The sequence below is a fragment of the Natrix helvetica genome (genome assembly GCF_964273705.1).
Source record: "Natrix helvetica genome assembly, chromosome: 1".
NCBI lineage: Eukaryota > Metazoa > Chordata > Lepidosauria > Squamata > Natricidae > Natrix > Natrix helvetica.
The window spans coordinates 36,417,642-36,431,161 of NC_138548.1; the positions used below are offsets into that span (position 1 = coordinate 36,417,642).

Below are 13,520 nucleotides of genomic sequence, written 5' to 3' on the forward strand. Positions count from 1 at the left end.
GAGGCAAGCTATTCCACTGATTAATTGTTCTAACTGTCAGGAAATTTCTCCTCAGTTCTAAGTTGCTTCTCTCCTTGATTAGTTTCCATCCATTGCTTCTTGTTCTACCTTCAGGTGCCTTGGAGAATAGTTTGACTCCCTCTTCTTTGTGGCAACCCCTGAGATATTGGAACACTGCTATCATGTCTCCCCTAGTCCTTCTTTCTCTTAAGCAGACATACCCAGTTCCTGCAACCATTCTCCATATGTTTTAGTCTCCAGTCCCCTAATCATCTTTGTTGCTCTTCTCTGCACTCTTTCTAGAGTCTCCACATCTTTTTTACATTGTGGCGACCAGAACTGAATGCAGTATTCCAAGTGTGGCCTTACCAAGGCATTATAAAATAGTATTAACACTTCATGTGATCTTGATTCTATCCCTCTGTTGATGCAGCCTAGGACTGTGTTGGCTTTTTTGGCAGCTGCTGCACACTGCTGGCTCATATTTAAATGGTTGTCCACTAGAACTCCAAGATCCCTCTCACAGTTGCTACTATTGAGCACAGTACCACCTATACTGTACCTGTGCATTCCGTTTTTGTTGCCTAGTGTAATTTCTTTTTTTCAACTCCAAAGCTACTGTTTATTTAAACTGTGGGATTAGGCCTTCTAATTATGACAGGAGCACATCAAGGAAACTCAACTTGCCTGTAAGTAATTAGAATCCCAGAACTTTGCATCTTTTTTTTAATAAAGTAGAGAATCATCTTTGACATCAAGGTAACCCTGTATGTTTGGAATAAAGAGTAATATTTTGTGGAAGCTGGGGTCTTGATTGGGAGACATTTCAGCAGTACAGCTTATCCTGGGGAAAAGATGCTCTTGAAACAAATGAATGGTTGATTAATTAGCAAATTCCCCCCTAAATAGAACATGTCTTAATGAGCTCTTTGGAGGCAAAGAAATCTATCATTTATTGTACAGCAATTGACTTGAGAGCCTTACTTATGTCAGGTAGAATAATTAATGACCTGAGAGGGATCAGAAAGCAGTAGATAAAAATGTATTCCCATATCAGTCGTTCTGTGGGGGAAAATATCTTGTCAACATACAATTTGGTTTACTTTGCATGGGTGTGGTCAGATAGAGATATGAGGGGAAGAGGAATCACATTGAAGACCATTATGGTTGATTTGTATTGCTGGCTAGGTATCTCACAAGCTAGAAACTAGTGATGGGTTTTACTCTGGGGCCACTCCATATTTCTGACAGAGATCCAGGGACTGGAGGTATTACTTTTAATATAAATCAAAGTCATGGTGAAGGGTTGAACTGCATGCTGCTACTGTGGTTAACATTTTTAAAAGTCTCATTCTTTATTCTGGATGCTCAAGATGGCAACATGGTATATCTCACTTCCCAATTTATCCGCAAAACAACCATATTAGATAGAGTTATGGAACTGGGTCTCTTCAGAAGTTTCTGACTTAAAACTCACTGTCAACTCAAACAGTGTGGTTAGTATTGAGGGATGCTAGAAAGCTGGCTCCAAAGCTTCAAACTAAATGAGGATTTGATGCCCTTGGTATGCTAAATCAGTGTTTTTCAACCTCAAGATCATGTGAAGTGTTAATACTACTTTATAATGCTTTGGTAGGGCCACACTTGGAATACTGCACTCAGTTTTGGTCACCACGATGTAGAAAAAATGTGAAGACTCTAGAAAGAGTGCAGAGAAGAGCAACAAAGATGATTAGGGGACTGGAGGCTAAAACATATGAAGAACAGTTGCAGGAACTGGGTATGTCTAGTTTAATGAAAAGAAGGACTAAGGGAGACATGATAGCAGTGTTCCAATATCTCAGGGGTTGCCACAAAGAAGAGGGAGTCAAACTATTCTCCAAAGCACCTGAGGGTAAAAGAAGCAATGGGTGGAAATTAATCAAGGAGAGAAGCAACTTAGACCTGAGGAGAAATTTCCTGAAAGTTAGAACGATTAATCAGTGGAACAACTTGCCTCCAGAAGTTGTAAATGCTCCAACATTGGAAGTTTTAAAGAAGATGTTGGGTAGCCATTTGTCTGAAGTGGTGTAGGGTTCCTGCCTAGGCAGGGGGTTGGGCTAGAAGATCTCCAAAGTCCCTTCCAACTCTATTATGCTATGCTATGCTATGCTATGCTATGCTATGCTATGCTATTCTATTCTATTCTATTCTATTCTATTCTAACCTTGACCACTTCAAGATATGTGGACTTCAAAAACTCCCAGAATTCCCCAGCCAGCATGGAATTCTGGGAGTTGAAGTCCACTCATCTTAAAATGGCCAAGCCTGAGAAACACTGCTAAATCATTACACCTATGACTACCATAGTTTTTTAAAAAAAACATATATCATATATTATCATATCATTATCATATCATTATCATATATTTGCCTAATATACACAACACCTGAAAGACAGAGATGATGTTCCAGTATGGAATATTGATTTTTTAACACTTAAAAACTATTGAAGCAGGGAGTGAGATTCATTTAATAATTTTGATAATATTTCTGGGGAATCCACATGTGGGAAAGCCTGTAGCCTCATTAGGCTTTAACACAGCTTAGTCAGGGCAGATGGACAAGCCCAGGAGATGTAAACTTTAGTGTGAATATTCACGAATAGCTTTCTCACGTATTTTTAATTTGAAGATGAACTTTTGGCAGCTGCAGATTCTGTCTCTTTCCTGAAACGACCCTGCCATGGACCTCTGTATTATGGTGCATTTGGCCACTTTTTTCTGACTGGCGCTTTTAAGTACAATGCTATTTTTAAGTACTTAAGAGAATTTCACCTTTTTGTTTGATAAAGGCAAAGGGTCAAAAGAAAACATGCAAAAGAATATTCCTTGCTGTCGCAGAAGGCTGTTTTTCTCTTCTGGTCAGGCTGACCTTTCCTGCCACACTACTGAGCTAAATAAGATTGCCCATTCTCTGGCAATTGCAACAGAGAGGCTTAGCTTTGATTTCATTTCAGCTCAGCCAATTCTCTCTCTGAGATAGCACTGTATATTCTGCACACGTGCAGACACAAGCTTCCCTTTGCAAGGAAGCTCAGTGACTGTTGTTCACCTTTTCCCAGCATTTTATCAGGTTCAATGAAAGCCATATTCTGAGATTGCACAGAAGAAAAGAAGAAAATGGTTAATTCAAGAAACTTATTTTTGAATACTGTACTGCAACGCACACTTAACAGATTACTATAAAATAGTGAATTGTGGCCTTAGATATAATGATTAAAGTATATAAATGCCAGACTAATCTTATTGCATTCTTTGATAAGGTGACAAAATTAGTAGACAAGAGGAATGCCATCGATATAGTTCACTTGGACTTCAGTAAGGCATTTGATAAGGTAGACCATAACCTACTAGATAAAGTAGAAGAATGTGGGTTAGACAACATCACCACCAGATGGATTCATAACTGGCTGACCAACCACACTCAACGTGTAGTCCTCAATGGAACTGCATCTACATGGAGGGAAGTATGCAGTGGAATACCCCAAGGCTCTGTTTTGTGCCCAGTACTCTTCAACATCTTCATCAATGATTTGGATGAGAGAATAAATGGGGAACTCATCAGTTTTGCAGATGACACCAAGCTGGCAGGAATAGCCAACACTCCAGAAGATAGGCTGAAGATGCAGAAGGATCTTGACAAACTTGAACATTGAGCACTATCTAATAAAATGAAATTCAATAGTGAAAAGAGTAAGGTTCTACATTTAGGCAACAAAAACAAAATGCACAGGTACAGTATAGGTGGTACCTTGCTCAACAGTAGTAACTGTGAAAGGGATCTTGGAGTCCTAGTGGACAAGCATTTAAATATGAGCCAGCAGTGTGCAGCAGCTGCCAAAAAAACCAATACAGTTCTAGGCTGCATTAACAGAGGGATAGAATCAAGATCACACAAAGTGTTAATACCAATTTATAATGTCTTGGTAAGGCCACACTTGGAATACTGCACCCTGTTTTGGTCACCACCATGTAAAAAAGAAGTTGAGACATTAGAAAGCAGAGAAGAGCAACAAAAATAACTACGGGACCAGAGGCTAAAACATATGAAGAATGGTTGCAGAAACTGGGTATGTCTAGTTTAATGAAAAGAAGGACTAGGGGTGACATGATAGCAGTGTTCTAATATTTCAGTGGCTGCCCCAAAGAAGAGGGAGTCAAACTATTCTCCAAGGCACCTGAGGGTAGAACAAGAAGCAATGGGTGGAAACTAATAAAGGAGAGAAGCAACTTAGAACTGAGGAGACATTTCCTGACAGTTAGAACAATTAATCAGTGGAACAGATTGCCTCCAGAAGTTGTGAATGCCCCAACACTGAAGGTTCTGGAGACTCCTAGGTTCCTAATCTCCAGAGCAAAGATCATGGCTTTTCATTGAGATATTTTTAAAATGGCATTTGTCTAATTTGAATATACCTATCACCTTGAGGTACCAGTCAGAGGTGGTATTCAGCAGGTTCTGACCAGTTCTGGAGAACCGGTAGCATAAATTTTGAGTAGTTTGGAGAACCGGTAAATACCACCTCTGACTGATGATAAATGTGGGGCACCATCTCAAGTCAATTCTGATGGTTCTATTTTAACTTAAATCTTTGGTTTGACTTTGGTCTCAAAAGTGAATGCATGTATCCATTCTAAGAAGTAGATGGTGTGGAATTTGGTCTCTGGAGAGAAAATGGAATTGTCTTAAGAGAATTTACAGTGAGTAAAATTTTCATCCTCCACACTGCAATAGAAAAAAAAATCAAATGAATCAAACTGAAACAAATTTTCCTACTTTCTATCCAACTTTTCCTCCAGTAAGGAATAAACTGAGCTTCATGTCTTCATTGATTCCCATTTTAATTTTAGAAAATAAATCATAAATGCTTACATTTCACAGAAGAGAACTTCAGCAATTTAGATTTTTCTCTTTCTCAATCTTTCCAACACAAGCAAAATGAAATATCTGGGAATCTAATGAAAAGGCTCCAGCTATACACGGTCGTCCTCACACTTAAGACCTTGAATTATCAGCAAAATCACTTTGCCCCAGGGCATCATCATTTGCAATTTGTTCCATTCTTTGAAAAATGGGCTACAGCTCTAGTAGAAATTAATCAATTTCTCAGCAGTGGAAATAGAATTTTGCACAACTTCCAGGAAAATAGATTATACCTACATTGAAAACATAGTTCAGAATGTGAGTTTTTGTTCTTAGTAAGGCCAGAATTGAAGCTGCATTTTTTAATCTTTCAGAAGGACCTTATCTGTCTATTAGCTTTGTAATTCTCTCTCTCCACCCAACAACCCCCCCCAACAAAAAGTAGCTGTATTCACTCTTAGGTGCTTTATCTATCCTTGGATACAAAGTGCAGTGAGTTAGTCTGGATGGAGAAATCATTGTATGTTACACAATCCAATGTGAAATTACTCTGAAGACATTTCTTCTATTGCTGCTCTAATGATAATTGTTCTATAATGTGGATTGGGCATCCATATGGGAGACAGCCATCACACTGGTTATCAGTTGGCAAAATGTTATTACATTTATTCCCTCTTACAAAATTAGCACAGACTAACTGCTTTTTCTGTCCAACCTAGATGCAGCTTCAGACTGCCACTGTCTCCAAATGGTATATTTGGAGAGATCATCAGCATGCAAATGTACATGGCACACTATTCCCATTATAGACATAATCCAGGTAGTGTAGCTAAATCCAGAGTATATTCATTGTTTCAGTATTGAAAATAATAGTATCTATCATGGAAATGTAGAGTAAAACTATCAGTTTGGAACTGCTTTTTTTAAATACCAAAAATGTGGTTGTTTAGTGATCAAGCATATTTTCAAGGCAGCCTAAGATAAGAAAGATTTGAGGGTTTGTGTGTGGGGGGGGGAGAGGGAGGGGTGGAGGGAAGGAAGGGACGAGTGCTCCACTGATAATGGTGGGGTATTGGCAATTACTTTTATTTGAAATATTACAAGATTATTTATTGCAATAGTGCTGAAAAAAAAGGTAATACAAACAAATATAAAAATTTGTCTTCTAATATGAAAATTTATCTTCTATTTATACATGACATGGAAGTCTAGAGACCATCCACAACCATACAGTTGTGCAAACTAGCAAAGATTTCTAGATAGCCATTTTCAGGAAACTATTTCACCTTTATCATTTTTTTCCTTCCCCCCAATAGTCATTGAACAATTCTTGCCCATTGAGCTCAGTTGTCAATGGACATATTTAGTTACTTTACTTCTTAGGACATTTTTCTTAAAAGTTTCTTAACCTCGGCAGACCAGGAATTTGACTATAAAAAGCATACTGGAGTCTGCACTCTAAAAAGAGGATGAGGCTACATGAAATATTAAGTTTGTTTTAATAAAATTTGATTAAAGTAATGAAAGATAATTAAAATGTCATTTTCTCAACCCTTCTTTGATTTGGGCAGTTATGTATTAGACATATAAGAATCAATATTTGAATAAGACTTTGGTATATATGAACTTTGATATATATGGACTATGAAGAGATGTTATGTGGAGTGTGCAAGGGCATGTACATAACATCTCCTGGGTCAAAAAGATCTTTGCATAAGATCAAACATGGAGTGCTGCAGCTTGATCCTAGAAAACACACACTTGCTTTAACCTACATAGCTTTAAAATATATTAATAAAAATAGCTATAAATACATATATCTTAAGAATATTTCAGTTTAATTCATGACTATTAATGTCAACATATTTTTTCCAGTTCAAAGTTTTACTTGAAGCCCCCATACTCCATGGGGAACATGGTCAGAATCACAGTTTTAATTTCAGCTGTACCATGGGGCAATGTGAAAGTTAGGACCATGGACAGAGGCATTCATATAAGCAAGGGCACTGAGGGAGCTGCTCTTGGTGCTGATTAATGTTATTTACATCCTGTATAAAATAGAGTTTTATTGTGATTATTATGACAAAACTTGCCAAGAAAAGCCAATTGTTTTTTTTAAAAGCACTGGAACTGTTGGTTCCTGCCATGAAGCTATTTTTTTCTTCCTCTTCTTGCTGAAATAAACACAAAACACAACATACTGAATTTTGAATGAAATAAGCTGTATTGTACATCAAAAATAAAGTATGTGTGTATGCACACATGCAAATATTTCCATTTATATACATTTATCTCAAAGCTTATATGCATTGTGCATATAAGGCACATATCATAAGTTCATTCAGTATTCTGGTATATTTGCCTACAACTTTTGATGCAGGAGGGAAATTTATATATTTATTTAATCAATTTGTATGGCTTCCCATTTTAATAGGTGACTCTGGATGGCAAACAAAATTAAAATGAACTTAAAACAATAGAGCAAAAATAGAAAAATTAAAGTACATAGCAGTTGAAGATGATATCAAATCAATAGATGCTAAAACACCCAAGAGATATGATCTCTCACACACTTGATGCCCCAGACCTGAGTATACTACCAAGTCTTTACTGCCTTAAAGGAGAGCAGGATTAGTAGAAACATATGTCAAGAGACGGTCCCTTGGGGGAAATCAATGCACTCCACAAGAATCTGATTGCTGATCAATTACAGAAAACACTTCAAAGCAATTGGACCAATGTTAATGGACTAATGTCTGGTCAAAGTTGGACAAATGATGCCTCACAGTATTACATCGCACACACATGCAAACACACCCACACCCACAGAGAGAGGGAGGGAGAGGGAGAGGGAGGGAGGGAGAGAGAGAGAGAGAGAGAGAGAGAGAGAGAGAGAGAGAGAGAGAGAGAGGGAAGGAGGGAGAGAGAGAGACTGCCAATATGAGAACTGGGGTTCCTGTATAATTTATATAATATAGATGTTTGGGGTGTAACTTGAAATTAGATAAATCCTTTTTACCCCAAAAGCACAGGTATCAAAAGGTGTTCTCCTCTTGTGTAACTAAATAAATAAATGACCTGAGAAAAGCACTATTGCTGAGAAATGTAATAGATTGTAGTGCCCATAGTTTCTATACAATTAAAGGTTCCTCACCCAATTATTAATGTTTCAACTTTAAGCACCACTACTTAGGAGTTAGAGAGACAGCTGTGTACATTTCTTTCAGCAAGATGAAGGCATATTAAAGAAAAGAAAAGTTTGGAAACTTACAGGGACACATCCACAGTTTTCTTGGCATAATACACAAATCATTTGCCATGGCTGTGTTCTGAGAGGTCACCTTAATGTTATTTTCCTAGTCTACTCTACACATCAGGATTTCCAAGGTGAATTCCATCCAATACTACACAGGTTTGACCCCACTTAGTTTTCTATATCTGACAATATTAGCTAGTGCTGGCTTCATGGGTCACAGTCTGTACTATACAGCTACAATAGCATGCTATTTATTACAGCCAACTCATGTATCCTATGATCCACGGACAAAATAAGTGTACAAATGACTGAGTTGGACTCTGTATTAAGTAAAAGAATCATGGAATTCAGTCGTTGATTTTTACCATTTAGATTTCAGTACCTTGATACTTTCAAAGCATTGGGGAGGAAGTTGGGTATTTTTTGCATGCCCAGAGAATTGATTACTTGGATTACTGCATTGTGAAATGGTATTTCGGAGGTAAAACTGATATATTAAAACTCATCTCGAAGGCCCGAGGTTAGTTAGTCCCCGGCCCTATTTAGGCAAGATTTAAAGCGTCTATCAGTGACACTGACACCCGGGAGAAACCGCACTATAACCAGATTTGGCAGGTGCCGCTCCCCTCCCCTCCCCTCGGAGGCGCGGGGGTTGGGAGGGCAGTTGCGGGAAAAGGCGTAGGCGCGCTTCTCATTGCGCATCCTCGGGCTCGCTCCTTGTTTCTGGGCTGCCGGCGCTTCGGTCTGCGGCAGACGGGCGATCATGGCGCTGAGCAATTTCCTCTTCGCTCAGTGCATCTGCTACTTCCTCGCCTTCCTTTTCAGCTTCATCGTGGTGGTGCCGCTATCGGAGAACAGCAACGACTTCCACGGCCGCTGCCTGCTCTTCACCGAGGGCATGTGGCTCAACGCCAACCTGACGGCCGAGCGGCAGCGCTTCACCGTTCAGGAGTGGGGACCCGAGTCCGCCTGCCGGTTCAGCCTCTTCGCCGGCCTCCTCTCCCTTCTTCTCGCCGCAGTGCAGGCCTGGAGGACCCTCTTTTTCCTTTGCAAAGGCCACGAGGAGTAAGTGCTGGTCTTGCCTCCACCTGGCCGGGGAACCGAAGCGAAGGGGGTGCTGCTTGTTGAGTGGTTGGGGGAGGCGAAGAAGGGGACTGAAAAGAAAGGGGGAAGATCTGCTCTTGAGGTCAGGGCAGATGCAATGCTCCAGGGGACAAATAAGATTTTTCAAAAGTTGATTTCCCTGGAGAGGGGGATTTTCCTTGTTCTTCTGGCCGGCTTGGTTCCTACAACACACTGACCCAGAGGTTAGCTACCCCTGTTTACAGTTCTTCATTGTATTATCTCACAACGAAGTTGGGGCTTATCAAATAAACGATGGTCAAATAAGCAATGACTAATCTGGGATGGGAAGATTCTATAATCTGGAGCTCTCGGACTGCAGTGGACACTACCTCCCATAATATTGAACAACGCTGTCATTTAGAGTAGTGTCTGTGAGAGGTGTAATCCAGGCAACTGGGGTAGGCGTACAATTTTGGGACTTCATAAATCCAGCCAACTACTTAATGGCATCATTTTCTGTATATCTCTCTGCTGTCATTTACTGGCCTTCCAATTTTCACAGCCAGCTATGGCAAATCCAATCTGAGACTATCCTGATGGAAAGGGTTGTTTATTTACTCATTGTTTAATTGTTGTACAACTGTAAAACTTGACCAAGTTCTTTGATTAATGGGATTTACTTTGAAGTGTGGCTGTATAAGATGATAACCTAAGATAACAGGCAAGACCATCCAAACAGATGAATAAATCACCTGAAAGCTATTTAAATATACATTTAAAATGTCCAAATGAATGCATAAATACAGATTTCTCTTAATCGAGACCGGGAATTGTATTGCTAAGTAACATAGTCATAAAGCAAGATGTCATGTAGCCACACCAATGTATAATAGCAGTGGTAGCAGTCCCAGTTGCCATTGTTAGGTGAATCCCATGTGGTTTACAGTGTCCCTTGGTCATCTGATTGCCTTTTGCAAACTCCTGATGGCTTTCCCATTGCCTTTGCTTGTCAGATGCTGGCAGTGAAGTTCACAAATGACTACAGGACATTGTGACTGTTGCAATTGTGAACCAGTTATCAATTACCTGAATCACAATCATGCGATTGTGGGGATGCTGAGATAGCACAGCTATGATGAACAGCCATAAATCGGCCTTGTTCAGCATCACCTTAACTTCAAACTTCAATTGCTGATTGTTCCATAAAGGTTACCTGTAAAACCAGTAATAGAATACTTACCTACCAAGAAGCTAAACAAATCAAAAGCATTTGCATGACTAAAGATAAGTGATTCATTCTAGTTAGAGCTTTCGTTCCCCAGTTGGGTACCTATGTATGTATTAGATCAGGAGTGTCAAACTCGCGTTGTCACAGCATTGTCACATGACATATCATGACTTTTTCCCCATCGCTAAACTGGGTGTGGGTATTGCCAGTGCATGACACATCCAGTCCATGGGCCATGAGTATGACAGCCCTGCATTAGATGTATGAGATGCTGGAAATTGTAGTACAATAGATCTGGAGATACAAGGTTTTGGTTAATACTTTCATAAATTTTCCTAAAAGTTTCAATTGTACTGAATTCATCACATCATATCCTTTGTTACTCTATTACTATAAAAGTCAATCAGACCATTTAGAAAATTTATGTTGGCATTGTCTATTCAATGGAAAAGTAGGCATGATTCTAGGCAGCTCTTCAATATGCTTTGTGCATAGTTCATTATTGTAATTTTATGTGACAGCTATTGAAGACCTACATCACTGCAAATGTTTTTCCTCCATTCGGTCTAGCTTTTTTCTTACCATCAATGAGCTGTTTTAGTTCCATGTTCCATAATGGTATGGCTCTTTACTCTCCTGAATTTTCTAGTTCTGAGGATGTATATACAGCATGTATTTCATATACTTCTTTTTACCATACGTTCAGACCATTACTTTGCAGTTTTGAAATCACCTATGAGTCTTGTCTTTACATATCCTTTCCATTCCAAGTAGAGAGCATTTTTTACATATAGAAGAAAACCTCACATCTCAGGCATGAAAGTTTCATCAGATATAAAGATTGTGTTAAGGTGCACTGTGGAATTTTTCAAATCTTGTGGAGAATAAGAAAGAGATGAATATTTATTAAAGAGGAGATGTGATTTGGAGATTTTATTTTCTTAAAATTAGCATCCAGATTAACCCAAAGCAGAATGATGAGCAGAAACCAAAACAGACAATATGTACTATTTTAGTGTGGGCTAAACAGACATGTTCAGCTAAGCAACCAAGCCACATTTGTAGAACAAATACTGATCTCTGTGAAGATGTGTTTCTATATCATTTGCTGATATTATATTACAAAGTTATTTAAGACTGCTTTATTATGACTTGATCAAAGAAAGGGGAGAGGAAGTTTTTGGTTTAGCAGATTTCATAAACATAAAATAAAATATCAGAATATAAAATTATCATAGGATCTGCTGCACCTGAGGATCAGAAGCATTCTGGATGCTGCAGTAATTCATTTCAGTTCCAAAATGTCTGCAACTCATTAAAGCAGCTGCATTTTTCTATGTATCCCTGTGATGCATATTTTGTGCATGTTTATTCATTCTAAAACAGCAAAATTCTGCAGCTAGGATTACTTTTTTCAATTGTTACAGACCATTCTGCATTTAAAATGGTCTACTGTAATTTACATAGGGTCATGTTGGCTCAGCGGCTGAGCTTGTCGATCAGAAAGGTTGGCAGTTTGGCGGTTTGAATCCCTAGCGCCATGTAAAGGAGTGAGCTCCCATTACTTGTCCCAGCTTCGGCCAACCTAGCAGTTCGAAAGCACGTAAAAATGCAAGTAGAAAAATAGGGACCACCTTGGTGGGAAGGTAACAGCATTCCGTGTGTCTTCGGCATTTAGTCATACTGGCCACATGATCACGGAGACGTTTTCAGACAGCGCTGGCTCTTCAGCTTTGAAACGGACATGAGCACCGCCACCTAGAGTCAGGAATGACTAGCACATATGTGCGAGGGGAACCTTTACTGTAATTTACATAGCTGACTACAAGGACTTTCATAAAATCCTCTTTAGACTTTAAGACACCATTCTCAAATCAAATCTGAAACTCAGCAAGCCTAGAAATAATATTCAGGCCTTCTCCATATAATGCATTATAATACATTATAGCAGCAATGAATATAATTTTCTAAATCTCTGAAACTTAACATCAGAACACGATTTGAGATGAGCTGCAGCCAATCAGAGAGGTCTATGGGGTGTTTCTACTCATGAGAAGTTCTGCTTTTCAGTTCTATGAGGAGAAGGTTAAAAAGACTTGCTTTTCTTTTCAGAATTAGAAGGGGGACTCTACATATCCCAAAAAGGAATTTAAATCCAAAGATGTTTCCTTTAAGGATTTAGGATTCCCCTTTCCCATGTGGAGGAAACCCTTCATGATGTGTTCATGAGAAAATAACTTCAGACAGCTCCATATCCTCTGTGGAGGTGTTTTCTGGAGAGACATATCTATTATACTATGAGCTCCACATTACATTCAGGAGATTATGTGTGGCATTTCATTTAAACAGTTTAGCACCAGCGCTTACATTAAAAGCCAGTTGTCCTCACATGAACATATTCAGGTTTTTAAACCAATTTCAGAAGTTTTCTGACTCTATTATAGAGTAGAGTAATGCAGGTGATGAGAAACAGTACGTTTTTTTGTTATTGCAGTCAGGCAGTAATGTTTGCAAGATAATATTTATAGTTACTTTTGAGTACCAAACTCTTCTATTTGCTCATACCATGTTTTCCCGAAAATAAGACAGGGTCTTATTTTCTTTTGACCCCCAAAATAAGCACTTGGCCTTATTTTGGGGAGGTTTTATTATTTACATGAGGCAGTAAGCGTGGTCATCTCATGGCTGCTGCTGTGTTGCAATATTTTCGGGGAGGGCTTATTTTCAGGGAAACAGGGTACTTTTTAAAGTTTTTCTTTCTGCTGGTCATTGAAATTGTTCCTTATGGCTTGCCAAATGATTAGAACTATCTGGATAGAACCTTTCATGTATCTACCTGTAATTGTTAACCCTTCTCCATGAGATAATAATTAAAAATGTCATCTTCTACCTACTGCGACCAGAAATAGGAATTATCATGTGAGGTTCTAGAGTCAATCCATGCTGGTGGTTACATAGATCAACCTTAAATAGATTGTCTTTATTATGGTAGAGAAAGGGAAGAAATCCCATCCCAAAAGTCTCAGACAGGAAGGTCTGAAAGGAAAACCTGACTGATCTGTCAAT

At 38.9% G+C, this 13,520-nt stretch overlaps 1 protein-coding gene across 2 annotated transcripts in view; it reads left to right on the plus strand.

Annotated features, from left to right (window-relative positions):
• Positions 1–13,520, plus strand: part of TMEM179 (transmembrane protein 179) — a 104,970-nt gene that overhangs the window by 81,801 nt on the left and 9,649 nt on the right. Inside the window, exon 2 of one of the 2 annotated variants that reach the window (XM_081938485.1) lies at positions 8,987–9,226. In XM_081938485.1, the coding sequence (XP_081794611.1) occupies positions 9,060–9,226 (167 nt within the window). In that variant the 5' untranslated portion in view covers positions 8,987–9,059. Of the gene's footprint in view, positions 1–8,904; positions 9,227–13,520 lie in introns of those variants that run through there. The other variant, XM_081938484.1, reaches the window with a different exon arrangement.